Source organism: Eretmochelys imbricata, chromosome 8, assembly GCF_965152235.1.
Source record: "Eretmochelys imbricata isolate rEreImb1 chromosome 8, rEreImb1.hap1, whole genome shotgun sequence".
In the NCBI taxonomy this organism is placed as follows: Eukaryota; Metazoa; Chordata; order Testudines; family Cheloniidae; genus Eretmochelys; species Eretmochelys imbricata.
This window is the reverse complement of record NC_135579.1, coordinates 78174223-78196018: the sequence shown is the minus strand read 5'-3', so window position 1 is coordinate 78196018 and position 21796 is coordinate 78174223. Positions and strand designations below refer to the sequence as shown.

General features: G+C 39.6%; 2 protein-coding genes across 2 annotated transcripts in view; one reads left to right on the top strand and one right to left on the bottom strand.

Annotated features, from left to right (window-relative positions):
• Window positions 1-10558, bottom strand: part of SELENOF (selenoprotein F) — a 36293-nt gene extending 25735 nt beyond the window's left edge. The window contains exons 1-2 of the mRNA XM_077824020.1: window positions 10450-10558; window positions 8235-8402 (exon numbers count right to left, since the gene is read on the bottom strand). Coding sequence (XP_077680146.1) covers window positions 8235-8402; window positions 10450-10518 — 237 coding nt within the window. The 5' untranslated portion in view covers window positions 10519-10558. The remainder of the gene's footprint in view (window positions 1-8234; window positions 8403-10449) is intronic.
• A 702-nt stretch (window positions 10559-11260) lies between these two features.
• HS2ST1 (heparan sulfate 2-O-sulfotransferase 1) overlaps window positions 11261-21796 on the top strand; it is a 148554-nt gene continuing 138018 nt past the window's right edge. The window contains exon 1 of the mRNA XM_077824446.1: window positions 11261-11546. Coding sequence (XP_077680572.1) covers window positions 11423-11546 — 124 coding nt within the window. The 5' untranslated portion in view covers window positions 11261-11422. The remainder of the gene's footprint in view (window positions 11547-21796) is intronic.

Below are 21796 nucleotides of genomic sequence, written 5' to 3'. Positions count from 1 at the left end.
TTCACAGAAATCATGGCTGAAAACCTAATCTCTCAGAGGTAACTGGAAGCAAATGGAAACAGCACTTTTACAGCTTTGTCTCTGAGTTCTTCATACTCATGTAACAGAACTCCTAGATTTATATTTGAAAAATTGGTCTTTAGCATGTAATCACTTGACAATTTTGATAGTTTCTTGAGCAAGTTACTTAAGGTTGGAATGGAGTAAACAGTTAGTGAGAATGGGTTTCGAATCAATCTGGAGATTTGCGTTGGACTCCAGGAAAATATTCATCAAAATGGGAATACAATCCAGTTTATATTTGGTCTTTAATAGCATTCTGATCACTTTCACTCCATTTTTTAAAGAAGTCTGACGTTTATTTGTATTCCTACCTTGAAGTGATAGGTTCAGACCATTCAATTTATCAAATGTGTCCATCAGGTAAGCTAATTTAGTCAAGAAGTCCACATTATACATGTAATCTGCAAGGCCTCTTTTCCAGAGGAAAGTTCTGATGTAACAAAATTCAAAGACCACTGTAACACTTTCCCATGTGACAACCACCTGATTTGTCTGTGAAACAGAAGCTCAGTGTGGTCACGGCCCATCTGTTTGTACGGCAAATGAAAAAGATAACTGCTTGAGATTTTATAAACAATTTTAATAAGAATGGGTGAGGACTTTGTACTTCAGGTTGCAACTTCAACATCAAGACTCGGTAACGAATAATCCAATGTCCAAATTGCTGCTAGTACCACTATCTTTACTCATGCTGCAACCTCATTGTTCTTTATGGTCATGACTGCTGCCCCATCTTTGCAGAGTCCCACTGTAACAGGACCCAGGCGGGCCCCTCTATCTTCTGCGCCCACAAACCAGCCAGAGACCTCTGCTTTGGTGCAATCACCCTTGCTTTTTATTTACAGTATAAATTCCCACCATCTTGTAGCTACATATAGCATCAGGCTCACAGCCTCAAGGACTGCTAACAAGGCCTGCAGCTGTTCCCTATTTGTCTCTTAGGCCTGGGCTTACTCCAATTCCCCATCCTGATTGGAGCTGGCATGACAGAGGTCTGGCTCAGGGTTTCCTAGCCAGCACCCTGTTACACCCACACACAAAGCCCAGTTAAGACCCTCCATACATTATGAATTTATCAAGGATCTTGAGTATTTCCTCAATGGTAGTTCAGGTTGGGATTTCTTTAAAAGTTCAGTTATTGTCCTGGCTTTGGCAATGGAAGCTCACTGTGAGTAAATATTAGTAAGGCTGTCTTAAATAAAAGATAAGTATATACAAGCAAGCAAACATTTTTGTTTTAGAAGTCTTTTTGCTGCAGTGAGCAAGTCATCAGAAATCACTGACACACTCACTTTTTGGTGCTGTCAAATGAAAATTAATTGAATGATTTTTACAAGACCATAAATTAAATATTTGCTTCTGGGTTGAAAACTATATTACTAACTGCACCACTGTTAAAGAACTTTTCATAGTTCTACTAAATCTTTGGGAACTGATGCTTTTATTGGGAGTTCATTGACAAAGCAAATGCTGTAGTTATTTTGAAGATAGTCTTTTTATGATACTATGCCACTCAGTTTAAAATGTGACAGATTTAAAAATCAGAAGAAGAGACACTCTTCACTCCTCCTTCCACCACTATCAAATTGGGTTAGTCTACAGGGGAAGTTACTCTTCTGAGTTTGAGTTTTAAAAACCTGGCAAATCCAGGCTGTGCAATTCCAAGCAATGGTTTTACACATGAGTTTAATAGGATAAAAAATCTGAAATATTCTTTAAAAGATCACTACAACATGATGTTGTATCTTAAGACAACCATGGTAAAACAATCCAATATTTGATATGAAATGACTGAAAAGTCAATCTTTATCTTTTTTATCCAATTTGTAAATGCAACTAGTACTAGTGCTTCCTTAATTAATCACTTTGGCAATTCTGACCTAGTCTCACTGGCTTTATCAAATTGGTACTCAATGAGCCAGCTTCAAATCACAAACGTGACTTGACAGTTTCTCCAACAAGGCAGCAGACTGAGTAAGAAAGGACAGAAGGATAATCAAAATAAGTACTGAACCCTACTAGGGTCATTTCTTTAATGCACTTGCCACAAAATCCAAGCAAGAGCACTGCGGCAGAGTAAAGCAATATAAAGACATAGCTTTCTTTCACCAGGAAATCAAGTATTACCTCATATCATTTCTGTTTCCCTTTAAATATACAGCATATCCTGTTGAATAGCCTTACTGAAATGGAAACTCTTGATGTACACTGTAAAGCCTTGAGCCTGCAAAGGCTTATTAACATGCTTAACTTTACACACTGTAGTCTCTATGAAGTCACTGTGGCTACTCACATGCTGAAATCTTATCTACTCCACTCCCCAAACTTCCAATGTCTGAGATGGAGCCAGAATTTCACCAGCTGTAAGTTTAAATACATACATAAGCCTTTGCAACATCAGAGCCAAAAACTGGGAGGCCTAAGAAATGAACTACCACAAAGCTATCACAGCTTCAGAAATCCCTCTAATTCCACAACACACATTTTCAGCATGTCCCAGTATAAAATTTCATTAATCTTAAGAATAGTTATACAATAAAATGTGATTTTCTTAAACACTGCATTCTAAATGAAGAACTTCTAAACGGTGCCCAAATTAACCTCCACTGTGTGTCTATAGGGCAATTATTGCGGAATACATGACTATAAATATTGAAACATAGGTTTTTACACTGTTAGCTTGTTAGATGTAATTAAGAATCTATTAGTGTAAAATGTTTTATTTTTGCATATATCTAGAAACATTAAGTCAAGATGATAAAACAGAAGTTTGTGTGTGAAATGCGTTAATAAAATGCTATACAAAATACTAGTATTGTGTAGATTGGAGAATTTTCTTAAACATATGCCTTTCAGTATAAGAAAGTTAAGATGATTCACTGGACACTTGAATGTAAAAATTAAGATTTCTTTAACTTCAGGTAGGGTGGCATCTCTCATCACCCCTAACTGTTAGAAATTGTAGTTATAGATTAGTCATTCCCTGGGAAAGTGACATCTAGACGCATATGCCTACAATATCCAACTTGGTGGTTATGTACAACAAAGCATTCTCAAACTGGAAAGACAATAAGCCAGAGGAGTGACATTTATAACACCTGAGAAATGGTTTTGCAGAGTCTGATCATAGTTGGTCAACAGACTACGTAGCGCAAAGAACTGATTTGTTACACAATTAAGCTTCAAATGAGTACTAGAGTGCACTGATCTTCAACAGCTAACTCAAATCTTGGCTCCAGATTTTACTAGTGCAATAGTGTCCAAGGTCTGACATCTATAAGACATATCTTTGGAAAATAACCCAAACATTATCTCAGTATATAGGATGGGTTAGGGTCAGAGCTGAAAAGTTCAAATGTTGCAGCTGAAAAGTAATCACATTGACAGGGATCCTGTATCTCCTACTAGTTTTCACAACATATACTGTTAACGATCTTATTCTTTTCTCTTCCCACTTATAATATTTCCCACCTGTTTCAAAAAAAAATGCACAAAACTTTCCCACTAGTATAAAGCAAATATAGGCATTTTCCAGAATTTATGTAAAACTAATCTCATTAAACTCAATTTAAACACTGTCAGATGAAAATGAAAGGTCATGCACATTAAGTCAGACAATGATTGAACTGCAATATTTCTTCAAGTATTTTCTCAGAGAAAATATTGTTAATCTGTGTGACAAACCATAAATCCTTATCCCATTGTACAGGCATCAAAGGGAGAAGGCTGAGTGGCTACAGCATGAGCCAAAAGGAAAGTGCTAAAGAGAGGGGAATACCAATTAGTTCCGCAGCCTTCAGTTAATTTATTTTTTGGAAAGCCTGCAAGTAGGGGGACATCTTAATTATTCATAATAATTTTAAATTGAGACCTGAACATGGTCTAAAGAAACTCGGAAAAATATATAGTATTTGCATAAAAGCAGCAGCAGCATCTGCAAAGAACAATTTTCTTGACACTCCCCACCCCAACTCCACGTATACAGTCTGATAGCGGCCACGGGTTCAACTATGATAAATAGCAGTGAAGAGGGCCGGCAACACTGCCTGAAGTCTACAAGTTTCCATTTTCAGTTAATTTAACCTTTAAATCTCAGTAAAGTAGTCCAGGATAGCAAGTTTTGTTTCCTGAAGTGGAGAGTTGTCAAAACATTGACCACACAATCTCATGGCTCTGGAAGACCGCTGCAGGATGTATGAAAAGGCCCACTCTCAGCATCGTGAATATTAAGAATTCATCTGATAATAACTATCTGAACTCCACTGTATGTGGTCAGATTGATCATAAATTACTCCCACTGGTTAAATTGCATCTACTCAGCCAGTTAAAATAATACAATCCTGACAGGTGTCTAACCTGTTCTTAAAGACTTCCAACAACAGTGATTTCACAACCTCCCAGGGAAGCCTATTTGAGTACTTATTTTTATAGTTAGTAAGTTTTCTTTAATATCCAACCTAAATCTCTCTTGCTGCACATTAGGCCCTTTACTACTCACCCTACCTTCAGTAGAAATGGAGAACAATTGATCACGGTCCTCTGCAAAACTGCCCTTAGCATATTTGAAGACTTATCAGGTCCCTCTCCCCCCCCCCCCCCCCCGACTTGGTCATGTTCTCTCAGAACTAAACATGCCCATATTTTTTTCCCCCAACCTTTCCTCATAGGTCTAACTTCTGCTTATAGTGAAGTCCATGGTACAGTTTTTGAAAATATCACTCATGGAGAAAAGGTAATACAATGTTTTAAATACAGATCCTTAGTACCAATCAAGGACTGCTTCCTCTCCCCACTGCAGGATACTTGTATTTCTTCAGGTGCTATCTCTGGGTGTGTGTTATAGGTGTTTTTAATTCCATCCCACCTCTAATACTGAAACGCGTTATTAGAATAAGATCTGTTCAGATATCAAGTAGCATAGCTTGTGTATTTTGAATTTGTTGTAGAGTAAACATTACGCATTGTATTTTAACTTCATCTTCGAGCAGTCCTTTTTCAACTACAATAGCCTCTTTTATTGGCATTCTTTCATCCCCCAAAGGAACCAGTCTTTCATCTTAACGGTCTTCAGATTTTCCAGCCCTCATACTAAGGCACTTCACTAATTTCTCTAACTATATAATATTCATCAGATTTTTTTCAAGTCCCCACACTTAGACTTTTTGAAATCTAATATACTTCTACTACTGCATTCTCTGAACTCTCTCTCATGTTATGCTGAAATTAACTAGTTGCTGATGACTGCTAGGTCTCCTCCTTATTTTCATGTTCTCACTCAAGTGTTCCCTATCCACAGGAAGGGAATCCAGTATTTTCCCCACTTTCAATTCTCTGTCTAGATAGTTACTTTGTCCTTTACAAGTCTTTGGATCCCCTTTAATTAAATATATTTGACATGTGTTTTACTTGGTAGCTGTGTGAAGGTTTTTCATTTTTATGACAGGAAAAAATAACCAAAGACATTTACATATTGTAGAGAAGGCTAAAATACAATCACAGAACAAGTAAACTCAGCACAAAATGGAGGGACCTTACAGTTGTCCCTGACACAGGATGGGCCTTTAAAGAGGCTCATGTATTTAATACTCAGTTTGGGAATTGGAGGCAGAGGTGCAACCTTTCTAAAGCATTGAATAGAAGAATCCATTTTTCCAATGAAAGAATTAACTGTACTAAAATCAAACTATCATCTTAAGCAGCTTGCCATACTGTCAAAACTTTAGATTCAGGACTAATGAACCTGGTGTCAAGGCAAATTATCTTCAAATCCAAGGTCTTGCAATGTCTAAAGTGAAGTGTCCAGGAAGATCTTAAACACTGAGTGTCAATCCAGAAATTTTTCTATTAATTCTCCTTTAACACAGCTGGAAGGCAGCAGCTTCTCCTCTAGCACAACCTCACTAGTACCAAGTTGATAATTGGTATGGCACTAGCATACTGCCACCTCTTTAATTACTTCACAAATTGTACCTCTCTGTTCCAACACTTCAGATAGGAAAATCTTCTCACCCCATTTTAGTTATTCCTACTACTAGCATCAGTTGCCACTTTAGACCTTCACTTCATATACATCAGGTGGATGGGGCACCATGACAGAACTTTAAGCTAGTACTGGGTAGAAGAGGAGAATATTTGCATATATAGTTTTCCTTCCTCCTTCTATGATCTTTTTCCACTAGTACATACAAAATTAAGCTAAAACCTATATCAATGTAATGCTATGGTTGAGAAGGGAAGCATTCAAGGGACTGGAAACACAACACTACATTAAAGTTTTTGGATTTAATATCAAGCACCTTTGAAGCCTGCCAAAAACATAACTCACAAGGCATATTTTGTACAAAGATTATTAGAGTAGTGTGTAGGATGTGAATACAGGGGTGCATTGCATCAGTCACCTATTATAACTGATTGCTGTTAACTCAGTGTTTTCACATCTATTCTCCCTCTCCCACAACCTTAACAAAAAATGAAGCCCAGCTTTGTATGCTCTTTTACAGTTAAAGTGTGGCTGGCAGAGCCCCTCACAATCTCCCATCCCCATTTCTCCAACTACCAGATTTTGGGGGGTGGGGAGAGAGCTCGGGACCTCTGCCTTGCAGCAGAGTAGTGGGATAGAATCTTCTGCCCAACAGGGAGGTGGGTCTCGTGGCTTCAGCCTGCGGGATGTGCCTGCTGGGGTTCAGGGCAGCAGCAGGAGCAGGGCTGAAGCCCCAAGCCTCGCCAGGCGCATCCTGTGGGGTTGAAGCCCTGAGTCCCAGGAGGTGTGCCCCAGCTCTTGAACTTCTGAAGATTGTCGTATACGGCTTGGAGGGTCAGTAAGTTTGGCCGGCCCTGGTTTTATCATGCAATTTGTGCCTATACCATCACCACATACTTGTGCAGTTTTTCCTAGGTCAGCTGCCAGGTCTATATTCCTATTCCATTTAATATTGCGTGTCTGTTTCCAGTCAAGTAAAACTTACTAGAATTATCTTGTCAAGTGCTGACACCTGGATTTTAGTGAATTGCAACTGACTGTCAGCAAGTCTTCCTTCATATAAAGTGAGAGCAAGAGCAGAATGGCAAGGAATTCACACAAAAATAAAGCATGTAGAGAGGCTGGAATCCTTAAAGCTTACACATAGTGAGTGGTCCCCTGGAGTTTGCTATCTATTGTAACAGATCATTCTTCATGTAAGATACCTTGTTTATGGTAGCACACGTCTAAGGATCTCCTACTGGATTTACAAACGTTAAACCTTTCACTGCACCAGTAGGGTGAAGTTACACACAGATCTGTTACCATTTTAAAAAAAAAAAAAAAAAGATATAAAGAATGATTAAAACCAATATACAATGTATGTTACGAAAGAGCTAGAAAATTCAAAATTCAGGTCAACCATTTGTGCCATTCTGTTACATAAGTTTAAAATTCACTAATCTGTCAGACTGAAATAAGAGCTTTTTCTGTATGGACCGAGTCCAGGAAGTGTTTTATACTCACGCTCTCTCTGTTGGCTTACTAGCTATAGTAATTTCCAGAAATGTGCTGACATTTTTGAATATATGGGCACAAAGTAAAAAATAAAGCCAGTTAATTTCTTGCTCCATCAGAACCATAGAAAGGAAACCTGAAGTAGTTATTGGAATTTAGTAACATTGAAATAATTAGGCTTACTATTGTGATGTATACTTTATCTATAGATTTTTGGCTATAATTATTGATAGTTATTTTCAAACTGCTCTATTTTGAAAACTATGGAGATTAAAATAAAATGAAAAAAATTCTTCAGTGTCCTTTAATACTTGGGTCATTAGGACAATAATGGCTGCTGCCAAAAACAAACGAACAGTTATTCCTATCCTTCATTTCTTCCCTTCTCCCCTCAAATCCCAGTCATTCTTCCAATCAACCAAAGTTGAACAGGGTTCCCACCAAAGCTAGTTAGTAGTACCCAAGTGACCAGAAGGGCGACTGTAGAAAAACGAAAGGTGCTTGTACTCATACCTGAGCATTGTCTCGGAAGCTGAACTGTGCCAATCATCTCTATATTGGACTGTCATGTAATAGCTGTATTTCCCCATGACTTAAATGAGGTTCTAATTAGAGTATTTATACAAGTCTAGGAAACTTATTACTTAATTTAAAAAGTTTCAGAAAGTGTTCTGAAGGTTTGCTTTAAACTTACCTTTCTGGTTTCAAACTGAGCTTCTTCTTGGCAACACTCTCTGCAGAATGGATCTAGTTGATTCAAGCTAAATTGTCCCAGAAGGTTGCAAGAACTACATAGCAAGTTACTGGAAAAACCTAGTTCTCTGCATGCTTCTGATGATAACTGCGCCCCATACACAGATATCTGAAAGCGAACAAACAATCATTACATATTTTAGCATTTAAAATAATTATTTGCAGTTGTGGGAAAGGAATGCTGTTTGATAGCTAGTCTGGACTCTTGGGTTCTACTCTTGACTCTACAACTAATTGGCTTTTTCAGTTTAGGTAAATCACTTAACTCGTGTAGCATTGTACATCTGCAGTGGAGAGTTGTAGCATATGTGCTCCTGAGGATGTAGCAGTGGGCAGTTTCTTGAAGCCTACTATGCTTTCCTGCTTCAAAACAGCCCCTGGTACAGCTGTTCTTGCATACAAGTTCAGGAAATAGCTCAGCAGGCCTAGTTCTGTGTGTGTGCATGGTCTAACAACACACTTCAGCTATGAGAAAACATTCTGGCCCCACACAGCTTTCACCCTGGACAGTTCAGCCCATTACCGTATGATTACAGCATTCATGAGTGAAGAGAGCAACAGGAAGAGAAATAAAACATGAATGCTTAGAAGAAAAAAAGGCAGAGAATGTAATGAACCCAAAATGAAACTTGGCAATCATCAATATATTAAGTATTATTACTCCTAAATAATTTATTATTATTTTCATCTTTCAATGGGAGAATGAACATGTTAAAACTGGCTCTTAAACTTTTTTTTACTGGTGAGGCCTTTCACATAGCAAACCGCTGAGTGCAACCCCCCCTTGTAAACATATAAAAAAAGTATTTTTAATTTAACACCACTATAAATGCTGGAGGCAAAGCGGGGTCCTGACCCCAATTTGAGAACTCCTGTGTTAAAAGGTATAAATTGCCTAGGGAGGCTGTGGAATCTCCATTATTGGAGATTTTTAAGAGCAGGTTAGATCAGTGGTCCCCAAACTTTTTACCTCACGTGCCCCCCTACCCCCCCGCCAGCTGGGGCGGGGAGTGGGGCCAGGTCATCCTCTGGGAGAAGGGGGACACAGGCAGGGGTAACAGGGCTGAGGCTGGGTCCACAGCTGGTGGTGTGGGTGGGGCCAGGAGCTGGGGGGGATGCTCCCTCACTGCCCGCATGGGGGCTGGCCCAGGCCTCTGCTGCACCCCCCCCCCGAAAGTTCCTCTTTGTCACAGCTTGGGAGCCTCTGGTCTAGATAATACTTAGTCCTGCCATGAGCACAGGAGTAGATAACCTCTGGAGGTCCCTTCTAGTCCTATGATTCTATAACATTTCCTTTAATTTTCTTCCTATGGTACTTTCAGTAGCTGTGTGTTTTGCAACTCAGTGAAAAGGGATAAATATTGTATTTAATATAATCCTACATTTTTTGGGAGGATGGGGAAAATAAGGGTATTTAAAAAAAATGTAAGCCACCACTGCTCATCAACACTACAGAAAGGGAGAAGTCTTGCAGATCAGATATAGCAATAACACAATATTCTCCTCACAATACAACCTCCATAAACCATGAGCCGAAGGGGGCAGCCACACAGCCCTTTTACAAAATCCAAACCACTCCCTGATCTTGGTACTGAGAAGGCCAAGCTCTAACCAATACTACGGTACGGTGTCGGGTCAGGGATGCATATGGACAACATCCAGTTGGAAGGAGAAGATCAGCAAACTCGTTTCCCGAGTTACCGCCCAGCCCCGAGAACAACAACTCTTTAGTGATAGTCAACCCAGGCTAGAGCCGAGAGGGTAACCCGGAGAGGAGAGACTCTACCTCTCACAACCAAATCAGAGCAACCCACCCTCCTAAACCGTATCCACCACGGGCGTCAGCCAGTGCAGGACCAAGCCCTCCCTTCGGGCGGGACAATCAGCGCCGCCGCTTTCTAGAAGGCACAAGGAGGGAGAACGGCGCAGGCGGGAGCAGGGGGAAAGAATGGGCCGCTGTCAGTTACGGAAGAAGAAACGAGCACGAAAAGAGCCACCCCGGCCGCTAGGCCACGTCTCTCTCTGTCACTCGCTGCCCCCGCCTCAGCCGGCATCTCTCTGCCCGCCAGGCCCTGTGGGCTTTAGTCTTCCTAGGGAGGAAGGTACCCACAGCAGCCCTCTCCCTCGAGCCCAACCAGATTGGAAACCGCCCTCACCGCCTGCAGCACCGCCAGGAACCAAAGGGGCCAGCACCCCGGAGCCGTTAATCCTGTAACTGCCGCCATTTCAGTGCGGGTCTGCGCTGTCAGTACCGCCGCCGGGAGGTTACTCTCAAGACCCCGCCCTCGTAGGGTGACTTTTCCCTGCCTACGGCGAAGGAAACAAAATGCACGAGTAGGGCCCTTACACCGCCGAGGAAAAAGATTATCCCAGGGCTCTATACTTAGAGAATCTGCAGAGGAACTACCTGGCCCTATCAAGGAAAGAGCTTTATAATGTAGCTGGAGATATCATTTCGGAAATTTACTCAGGCATCAACGTAGTAAGCCCACTGGGGTCCTTTTTCTTTTTATAACCTACAGCTCAAAAGCGAACAGACCTCTAATCCTGAAGATTGGCAACCAGATTAACCAATGGCGCTGCGAATTTGCTGATTGCCGCGGTGCCAATGCCCAATAATATATAGATATGTGGGCCGGACTTCAGAGCAGGTATCCAATGGAGAAGGAACGCGTGTGGGAGGGGCGTCACGTCCGTACATCCGTTTTATTGGGGTGGAGCACTTGTGGGCGGTGTATTGGACTGACCGGCCAATGGGATAGGGGAGAGGGTGGGGCGTAGGAGATGCCGCCCAATGGTGGAGGGGCCGTGGGTAGAGCGTGTGTTTTGCTAGTCAATGGTGGGGTTAGGTGGGGGTGTGCGCGGTTGGGCGTTCGGTTGCTGAGCAGCGCACGCAGGCGGCGGGCGGGCAGTGAGGCTAGTGAGGGGCGGGCTGGCGCGGGGGGCGGCTGGGACAGTCCTGGCGGGGGGTAGCTCTCGAGGGATGTGAGAGCCGTGTGTGTCCCTTCGTGCGCCTCACTGCTACCCTCGCGCTGCGTCCCTGCGCCCGGCTGAGGCTCCCCTCGGCCTCCCCGGCCGGGCCCCACGTTATGTCGTGATCCCGGGCGGGCGGCGCTGCTGCTGCTGCTCATGGGGCTGCTCAGGATTATGCTGCCGCCCAAGTTGCAGCTGCTGGCGGTGCTGACGTTCGGGGTGGCCGTGCTCTTCCTGGAGAACCAGATCCAGAAGCTGGAGGAGTCCCGCGGCAAGCTCGGTGAGTGCGAGCGGGCCAGGGCCAGGGGGCAATTAGGGAGAGAGAGGCGGTGGAGGGGAGCGGAGGGGCTGGGGCTATTGCTGTGGTTGAGGGACAGGGCTGGGGAGAGCCGGGGCCACAAGCTCAGAGGAGGGACGAGGCCCAAGGACCAGAAGCGCTGAGGCGGGATGGGGGCATAGGTGAGGTACGGGGACTATACACATGTGTGGGGTGGACACTACACAGAGCTGAGAGGGAAGGGTACCGTGAGCAAAGGTGGAGCTGGCGGGGAAGGGGAGAGATGGCAGTGCACAAATCTGGAGTATCTGGAGGATGAGGAATTGCAAAGCGTATCCCCTTCCCTTTCTTATATTGAACCCACTAATGTGGGATGTGGGAACATAACTCTTCTTCTCCCATGTGGCCCTTGTATTTACAAGTCTGGAAATTCTAAGTAACTTGAGCGATATGATTTGGGGGACCCTGCAAAAGAGGTTGTAAACAGTAGAGGAAGCAGCCGTGACCTTTAAGTTTGTATGCACATTATGCAGAATCGTGAAACCAACGAGAGATTGGTGTTTTGGGAAAATGTATAGTTATAAAGAATCTAAATGCACATTCTTTCTCGGAAAGGGAAAGGAAAGTTAAAGATCAGTATTGTGCTATTAGCAGCTGCTGGCCTCTGTGTGTATTGTGCGAGATGCAGTTGGAGATTGAGGAGCAGCAGTGATACCTGAAGGAAGCCCAGCTCTGGTTCCTCCTCCTCCGTGTGCTGCTGCACATATTTTTGCCTAATCGCCTTTATTTTGACATAATAACAAAGAAAAATACAGAAGATAATTATAGTTAAAACATGCATGTTTGGTGAAAATCGTCTTAAATCATTGCAATTATAAATTAATGTGATTTGTTTTACTCTTACTGAACACAGGTTTTAAATACCGCTATTTAGCAGGTGGTGGTGGTGTTACTAGCCTCATATGCTCTGTTATGAAACAGTAGTTAAACAGTATAAAACTAGGTCCTAATAACTGTCATATAAAATTGTTTTTTCCTGTTAAAAAAAAGTTTCACTCTTCAGTTGTAATTTTTCTGCTAAAATAACACTTTACTACTTCATGTGTACATTAAATGTCAGACTGCAGAACCAACAAGCATCGGGATTAAACCTGATCAAAATGAGGAAATGCTGTTTCTAAGACAATACAGTTTATTTATGCAAGAGTTGTAACTGGAGAGCAGTGGGACCCCCAGAAATACCTAGGCATGGTGTGGTGGGCAGAAAACAAGTTCAGTGCATGTTTCTGATTCCCTAATCTGCTCAATATTAGTAGTTTGTGGTAAAATTCTTAATATTTGAATGTTTATGGGTTAATCCAAGAAAAAAGGGAATGACTATACAATGTTCTTACTAGCAATAAGGCTAGAAATGTATTTTGAGTGCAATGAGAAGTTTAATGTTACAAGCCTATGAAAGAGGTGAAATCAGAGTAACTTAAAGTATTCAAGTCAAAATGATGAACACATATTAGACATGGTTTGTTATCTGGATTAGGTAATGGAAGTTTAGTGTCCTGTGAGAAGGCAGTGATTGACTGGATGAGCGGTCTGAAACTTACTCAACTAAAAGTTATTAATATTTGAAGGGTGATTTTGTTTTTTTCATAGTTTAAATATTTTAAGCAATGGTGTTCAGTGAAAAAGGGAAATACTTGTTATGGAATCAGAGAATATTTTGAGCAGATATTGTTGATAGAGCAGTCGAGGTTTAGTTTTGTGCAAGTCTATTTTTAATTGTTCGGTGCCAGTGGTTTCAGTGCATCTAATGCTGGCAATGGATGTCATGCAGGAAAATCCAACTCCTGGCACAAAAGGATTAATGTAATGCAATGCGAGAGTGAAGAGGATTGCTGGTAAGATTTCCCAACCCTTTGCTCCTCCTTAATATATATGCACTGGACATGATTAAGTTACATATTTCGAGGATTGAAATATACAGCTCAGTCTGCCTCAAGAAAAGAATCATATCACTGTGTTTTGCTGATGCTCTTTTTTTATTTTTTAAAAATGCTTAAACTCTGTTTCTGAGCTTTGATATTAAAATATAATGGGAAATACTGCCTTATAACGAACTTGTTAGTGGCTGTCAAAGTTTGTGTGGGAGGAGAAGTAAGGGCTTTTTATTTTTAGTGTTGAATTATTCTATATGGGTTTAACAACCTGTTAGATCGTGTGTGTTTTTCATCTTGATTAGGTAGTCCCGTAGTATGAAAGGCCTGTTGCTACAATGATGTCCACCAAAAGGCTCCCCTTATTTTTTGTGTATGTTTAAAGAAATAAATTAAAAGTGATAAATTTTAGAAGCGTTCTGTATCTGTTAGTAGAATTTCCATCCAACTGTGATACAGAGAATGTAGTTTCACTAAATTAAACTAATCAATTTTGGCTCAATGCACTTGGTTTAGAGGAGTGAAGATAAAGAAAAAGAAGGGGGAAAACAGACTAGTGATTCCATGGACTGCTTACAATAATTATTGCAATTTAGTTGAAAGGCCTGTGAAAATAGTCTGCGTGACATTAAATATTGCTCTTAACATGGTACAATGTGTAATTTGGTTTAAGTCCCATATTATTGAATTATATGTACCTAATATATCACATGAGAAACCATTCTTGATGGGATGTAAACATGAATAACTGCATGACTTACGTTCTGACTCAGAAAACTACAGTATGTCACTTTAAATGGAACAGTTTAGCAAAAAATAGTTCTACCAGAGTCTTGTGAGTAAAACTCAGAACAGCATTTCCTGACGCTTTCTGATGGAACAGGATTCCCTGACATGCAAGCCACATTGGTTTCCATATTGCAAAAAGATTTTCACTCTGATTCAAGACTAATATAAAATAACTCCCATTAAATGAGAAATAGGTGCATCTTTATGGGAGACAGAGAAAGAGGGAAGGTTTTGTTTTTTTGCAAGTATAATTCATTCATTTTTGCAGCTAAATTCCAAAGTCACTATTATGTATAATTTTTACCTCTTCCTTTAAGGACTGCAAAAGTTAATTTGCAATGGGCATTTGCTTTTGTCACATTGTGGCTAAATTCCCCCTTTATTATTCAGATTGGTATGCTCCTAATAAAAGGAGGGCTTGTGGCACCTTTAGAGTCTAACAAATGTATTTGAGCATAAGCTTGTTGCCTTTAAAAATGTTTAAATAGTGCTGTTGTGAGCTTGGTTTGATTTTTTTTTTTTTTTTTTTTTTTTTTTTGAATAACTGATGAGCCCACCATGGGTAACGCTTGTGTCTTAAGGGAAATCCTTTTCAGTTTAAAAAAAATGCTGTCCACATGACACAATAAGACAGAAGCCCCTTGAAAAATAAGAATCTTGAGACCAACTTCTCTGATATTAAAGCAATACTTTATTAGAGTTCCATATTTATTAAGGGAATATTTGAATATGAAAATGGTTTATTATTGCCTCCTACCCCAAACTACCCTGGGAAAACTTGTTTTTTCTTGTGAAATTTAGTTAATTGTTGAGAAAATAGTTTTTCTTTTTGCTAATTGAGCAGATAAAGTAGATAATAAAGAGGAAAAAAAAAAGTGTGTTTTTTTTTTTGTTTTTTTTCTCCTGATTTTCTTTTTTGTTTATGGTTTACTTCTTGGGTATATATTAATCTAAATTACTTTCTTGTAGTGTATGGAATATTGGCTATTTCCAAAGGCTGATGGTCCCAGAAAGTGACTGATCTTTGGGCCTGCTGGCCTTTTGCAAGCAGTTCTTAATACTTAATTTATTGTCTTTCAGAGTATTTCTAGTGTCAAAACCCAGGTTCAGGTACCTCTTTGGGTGGGGTGTTAACATATAACCAGTAATCCTGATTATAATCTGTAATTTTGTAGAAAACATTTTTAAAATGTATTTATTCTCTAAAATATGTGACAAATCTTAATTTGTGTTGTTGCAATTTTCTAACTAAGCGTATCTAAATATTTATTAACTATTTAGTAAGAAGATTGAATTCTAACTTTTGTTCTGTGAAGGTAAAACATGACTTTGAAGTAAGCCTCTCTTTACTTTCTGTCAAAATGAACTCTGAGAGTTTATAACTGGATTTATTCCCTGCACTATCCCATAATATTGTTAGGTTTCTCACTCTGTACCCACATTACATAATGATGGTGCTACCAACTGACTCCAACAAGTACATAAAACCATTTATTAACAAAGAGTTGATTTTCACTTTAATATTGACTGACCGATAGTGCCCCTTTTATTTGATCACCCACAGTTTCCTGCATTCCAGCAGGAATTGGGTCATGTGGTTCATACCCATCTGTGTAATTCTGCTGAGATATAGTGACTGAGCTAGGAACAGATTGCCCTGTTGTATATATGGGCATACATTTTAGGCACCAGTGAGATCAAGTGTGAGCAGTGATGTGTTTTGTTGAGGGTAAGAGCTCCACTGACCATCCAAAAGTGTCTATTCTGAGTTATTGAATACATGGCTATGCCATTACATATGCAGTTCTTGCTTGGATTTATTTCTAAACATATATTTTTTCTGTAACAGATTGTGTTTATGGCATTGCTGGATTTGTGACCTACAGACATTGGTAAGACATCCTTGTGGTATCTCCACCCATTTGCAGCAAGGATCTTATGAAATGGGCTGAAAAAATCACCTGTGTTGAATTCTTACTGAATGGGTCAGTAGAAGTGGCACAGCATTCCATGCCCTTTCCTTTTGAAGGGGATGTAAAATACATCCTACTGATTCTTCAAGCTGAAAAACAAAACGTTGCTTCTCCCTTCTCTAATTTTAAGCTCCAAACTACTGTAGTAAGTCTCCGCTGACTCATATTATTTTGAGCTCAAGAATAGCCTTATGCTAAAAGCTTTTTGTACTCTGGCTTAACAGGACATAAACTGTATGACACTTTTTTGTTCATCAGACTCAAAATTCTGTGGCAGATCTAGCAGAATTAAAAATGGAGGTTTATGGAATTAAATATGAAAAATCAACACACAATTTGTTTATTTCTATATTAAAATTTCCATCTGCCCCATAATTTTCAGTTGTCAATGTGAAATGTTGTATGTACAATGTATTGTAGAGTTTTGTATTGATAACTTAGAATTTGTTAGGAGAAAGCTGTAGGTTGTGGTGTTTGGATGGAGGCCATTTATGTTTTTGGCACCAGGGAAGGTATGGGAGACTGAAATTGTGGCATAAGCACATTTGTTTAATGTTTCTGCTAAAAGTATTGGTATTTCAAGTTAACAACATTACTTACATAGTTAACATTTTCAGTAGTGTACACCCACATCGCTATGAATGGTGGGTCCTTAAACATCTTACAGCTACCATTTTAGACCTTTTCAGGAGCTTAGAGTCATCTGAGTGCAGATGCAGAAGTATTGACAGAAATCATTTCATATTTTTTTGTTGAACTTAGAACAACCACCTCGCCTGTGAAGCTTGGTTTTCTTTAAGGCTGTATTCATGAAAATTCTGGTGGTGATGATGATGATAGTTACAGAAAAGGGTATTGTAATGTTCCCATGTTTGTGTTTGGTTGAAAGTTCTGTTCTTCATACACTTCAGGCAAGTTGGAGGCTCCTCTAGGTGCTTCAGTGCAGGTTAATTTCTCACTGAATCAGCAATTTAGATTGAAGCCTACTTTAACACTGTTTGGTAAAGACTTCCTCGATCAGCTGAAGCTTGACTGCTAGGCTTCCTTTTTCACTTCAATGTAACAAGACTAATGCTTCAAGATAGCATTGGAGGCAGGATGGATTAAAATAGTTTATTTTTTAGAAAAATCAGGTTTTTTTAATTTAAATCAGTTTTTTAATCAATTAAAGACCCAGTTTATTTTTTAAAACCAAATCTCTTTAAAATTAAATTTGAATGAGATAACCTATATTAAGGCCTACATTTATTATAATCTATTAAGATAATTTTAATTTAATTAAAAATATTAAACAGTGCATGTTTGGTGCCAAGATTTAAAGAAAATCAGACCACTGAACTAGTGGCAGTTACTGGCTAAGCACCTGGCACCAGAATCTGTTGAAGTGCTAAACCAGCTTGTTTTCGACTTTCAATCTAAGAATAGCAACTGTGTATGAAAGGATGGGAGCTACTAGTTCTAAAATCTTAAACGACATTGGGACTTGAAACAATAATTTAAATTCACTAGCTACAGATACTACTTCCTTTTGTTGAAGAAATCAGTTAGTTTTAAATGCAAAACATGTTTTAATAAACTCTTTTCCTTATGTATTAGCATTTTTAAGGTAGTTTTATTTAACAAAAAATAAAATGCTGTTAGTGCATTTTAATTGAATTGAATTTCTGTCCAAATAGAGCTTGACACAAACCCACAAGTAAAATATCATTTCTTAAATAAGAGAGGCATCATTCACGATTTTCTAACAGTGTAAAAATTAAGAATCTGAATAAACATAATTTAAACTATATAGTTACTATATATACACACTTATCCTCTTGATTAGCAAATAGAAGCACCAAATTTAATAGGCTTTATTTTGTTACAAATAACATGTTTTAATGGTTATCAGCTAATCAACTTTTTTTGGGGAAAATAACTAAAAAGTTCACATGCAAAACACTATTAAAATTTATTATTTAAATTAGGGTTTCCTGCTTGTTGGTTTAATTTCTTTGATTTAAATCAGTACACCCTGATTGGAGGTGGGAATTGGGAAATAAAGACTATATATAAGAAAATATTAAGACATCAGTGATGTACAAAAAAAAACCCTGTTTGTACAAGTGAGTGCATTTTGCTGCTTGATATGAAAAGCAGAATTTGATCTGAACTGGAATTGTTTCCAATATTTTTCAGTTCTTCCAGGGACTATGTAAAGGGTCTCTTTTTTTTTTTTTTTTTTTTTTATGGTCTAGATCAGGGGTGGGCAACTTGCAGCCTGTCAGGGTAGTCTGCTGGCGGGCTGCAAAACAGTTTGTTTCCATTGACCATCTGCAGGCATGGCCGCCCGCAGCTCCCAGTTGGAACAGCGAACCGTGGCCACGGGGAGCTGCGGGTGGCTATGCCTACAGATGGTTAATTGAAACAAGTTGTCTGGTGGCCTGCCAGTGGATTACCCTGGCGGGCCGCAGGTTGCCCACCACTGGTCTAGTCTGTAGTCTTGGGGCCTCTTAGATCAGAAGACACTAATGGAATCTGTTTCATAAACAGAGTTTATTTCCAATGATACTGAACCTGGTCATACAATCATAATTGAATATCACTAACTTGCCTGCCTTGTCTCTTCTGTTCTTAGATATAAGAAATTCATTGGACACTCAAAATGCAAATGTTAGAAGCACTTTAGGAGTTGGGGAGAATGAAGAGGAGGAGGAAAGAAGGGAATGCCTGAAGGGAAGAAGAGAGGAAAAGATCAGACAAAATGCAGGGAAAGGTAGAAAAGAGAAGGCTTAATCTTGCTCAGGATAGTAGTGACTTAAAGTTGTTACCATCTGATTATTTTGTAGCCTATGTGAAATAAGCTTGTTCACAGTCCAGGTTCCAAATTGCAAAATTCACCACCAGATTTTCAGACTCAGCAGAGAAGGCAAGGATTAAATTATCATCTTACCTTTTGAAGGTGGTCTCTCCATGTCAAGGTTGAGACATGTTGGCTAGATAGAGTAAGGAACTTGTACGTCTGCCGTTTGTACGGGATCTGTTACATGGACAAATAGAAGACTTGTTTCCTTGGGGCTGCTAATTGAGCATCTTTCATCAAATGGACAGTTTAAAACACTTCAAAGAACTCTGTCAAAAAAGGGGGTTCAATAATGTTGAAAAGGTATGTTGCAAGTGAAAGCTTGAGGATAATCAACTATTTTAAATCTAACTTTAGGTGCTGCAATTATTATTTTGTAATTTGTGGTGTTGCAACATCTTGGGCCCCAATCATCAATCAGGACCTTATTATACTAAGCACCATACAAATGTATAACAAAAAACCCCTTTTGAAGCTTAAATCATTTATTTAAGGTCGGGGCAATTGAACTGTTCCTACTGTAGTGTTGTATAAAAATCTGAAGTATTTTATTGTTCTTAGATGTATTTTTTAGATCCCTTTATTTCCTTTAATCAGATGCAGCCTACTTTTCAGTTGTGTGCTGCCAGTTTAGCATGTGGTTCTTAAACCAAACACTCAGAACAATGTCAGGAATCTTGTTTAATTGTCCTTGACAGTGTAGCAAGTACTGTGCCTTAGTACACTACTTATAATTGGACTTTATTTAGAAAGAAAAGTTACTTATACTTAAACTAAAATGTACTAGTTTAATTATATAAAAATGTAAAAATTATTAAAAAGGGTGCTTGTTGTTTGCTGTAGAAGTAGCATAATATATTAATTTGGGCTCATAGCGAAAGAGTATTTATTACATCAAGGAGTTGGGAGTGTTGAGTAGGTTTCAGCCCCTCGCTGTTGAAGCTAACTGGACAGTTGAATGGTTCATGAGCCAGTCATTTCCATATCTACCGACTGGCAACCATGAATCACACTTAGAATTACTCTGGCTAGGCTTATCCTGCCTTCTGGTATTGCATGACTTGTCTGATAATTCTGGCACCACTTTAGAAAGTAGAAGACTTCTAAATATCAAAGCTTCCACGTGCTGCCACTTAGTTTTTTTGGATCAGCTATCTGTTTGTAAAAATACGTGTAACATGTAATTAATGTTGTCATTTGTGTCAGGTGTACAAAAACCTTGTCAGAATGCTGTTAAAGTGCTGGTAGTCAGCTTGTTTGAGAAGTGGTGCTATTTATTTGTGTACATTTTAATGTTTAACTTGGCAAAAAAAGTATTTTTCAATAGGATGGTGTTGGCGTAGTTTAACATTTCTGGGAAGTGAAATGCTTACCCTTATTTTTCAGTCATAAATGAAAGATAAAGCATTGTGAATGGCAAGGGGCCAATAAAGACAGGCACACCTGGAATTTGGCTGAATGGCTGCAACTTTATTTAAACATACAAACTTAAACAGGATAACTTCTGAGGGCAACTTGTCCTTGCAACAGTGAAATGGGGGAAGGGCAAGTAACATCTGCTTCAGGCTGTCATAACTTGCCTGCCTTTTGATGCTGAAATCCCAAACATCATACAATCCTATTGACTTAAACCATCTAATTAAAACCAAGGCTGTATTAGAGCTTCTGCTCACAACCCAGAATCCTGGGCAGGCATCTTCCCAAAGAAATCATTTAACCTGTTAGTATAGTGAATCCAACCCTTTTTCTCAGACACAGTTGATGCTTAAATCCTAGTGAAAGTGCTTGACCACAGCCTCCTGACCTTTTGCATTGAATCAGCCCTCACGCCCCCGTCACTACCTTGATAAAATGGATCTACATTAGCCTACCACTTCTCAATACATGGGGAAATGTTTGTGACAGGTATGACAGTGTCCTGGACAAATCTTATGGAATTGAGTAAAATTTTATTGAATTTTTTTTAGGAGTTGCCTGTTTTGCTACTAAGGGATTGTATGTAATTTTATGGGGGAGATGGACCACAGGCCTCCAAGAACTAAGTACAGTGGTGAGTAGTTAGGCAAATAAACTCAGTTGTAACAATTCCAGAAAGCTACCGCCCCCTGGAGAGAGGTTCACTGGTTCAAACCGGATTCTCCTGAGACCTACACACAAAGAAAGGACTTTTGGATAAATAACCTGAGCTTCAACTGACTCGGGGGGCCTTCTTTCTGATCCAGCATACAGACAGGATCTTCTGTCCCAGGGGAGGGCCCCAGTCCTTAGGGAAGGGTTGGAAGGATTGGTGCTAACCAGTGTTTTTGTGGAGATGGGGCTGTGCAAGAGATTTGGTAAGCATACTAGCATGCATGTGGGTTATTTTATTGTATTTAGTATGTTTTCACTGTAATGCTTTTACCTTAAAGATAAATGTGCTTGCTTAGAAAGAACAGTGCGGTAACTTAACTGCGGCAATTACACTGTGTACTGTCTCTGAAAAGAGGAGCGAAGTAGGCCTTGTTAGGTAGGTTGTCTTTTTCTGGGGATATCACAGTGTAGTCAGGGAACTGTGTAGTCTGGTTAGAATGCAGAGATGCACCTCCATCCAAGAGAGGTGATGGCTGAGCAGCTTGGAGTGGGTGCCATTGCTGAACCATAAATAGGGAATACGGGTGCTATTGACCTGAACTGTGACAATATTTACGTTAAACGTATACATTCTTGTGTTAGAGAGCT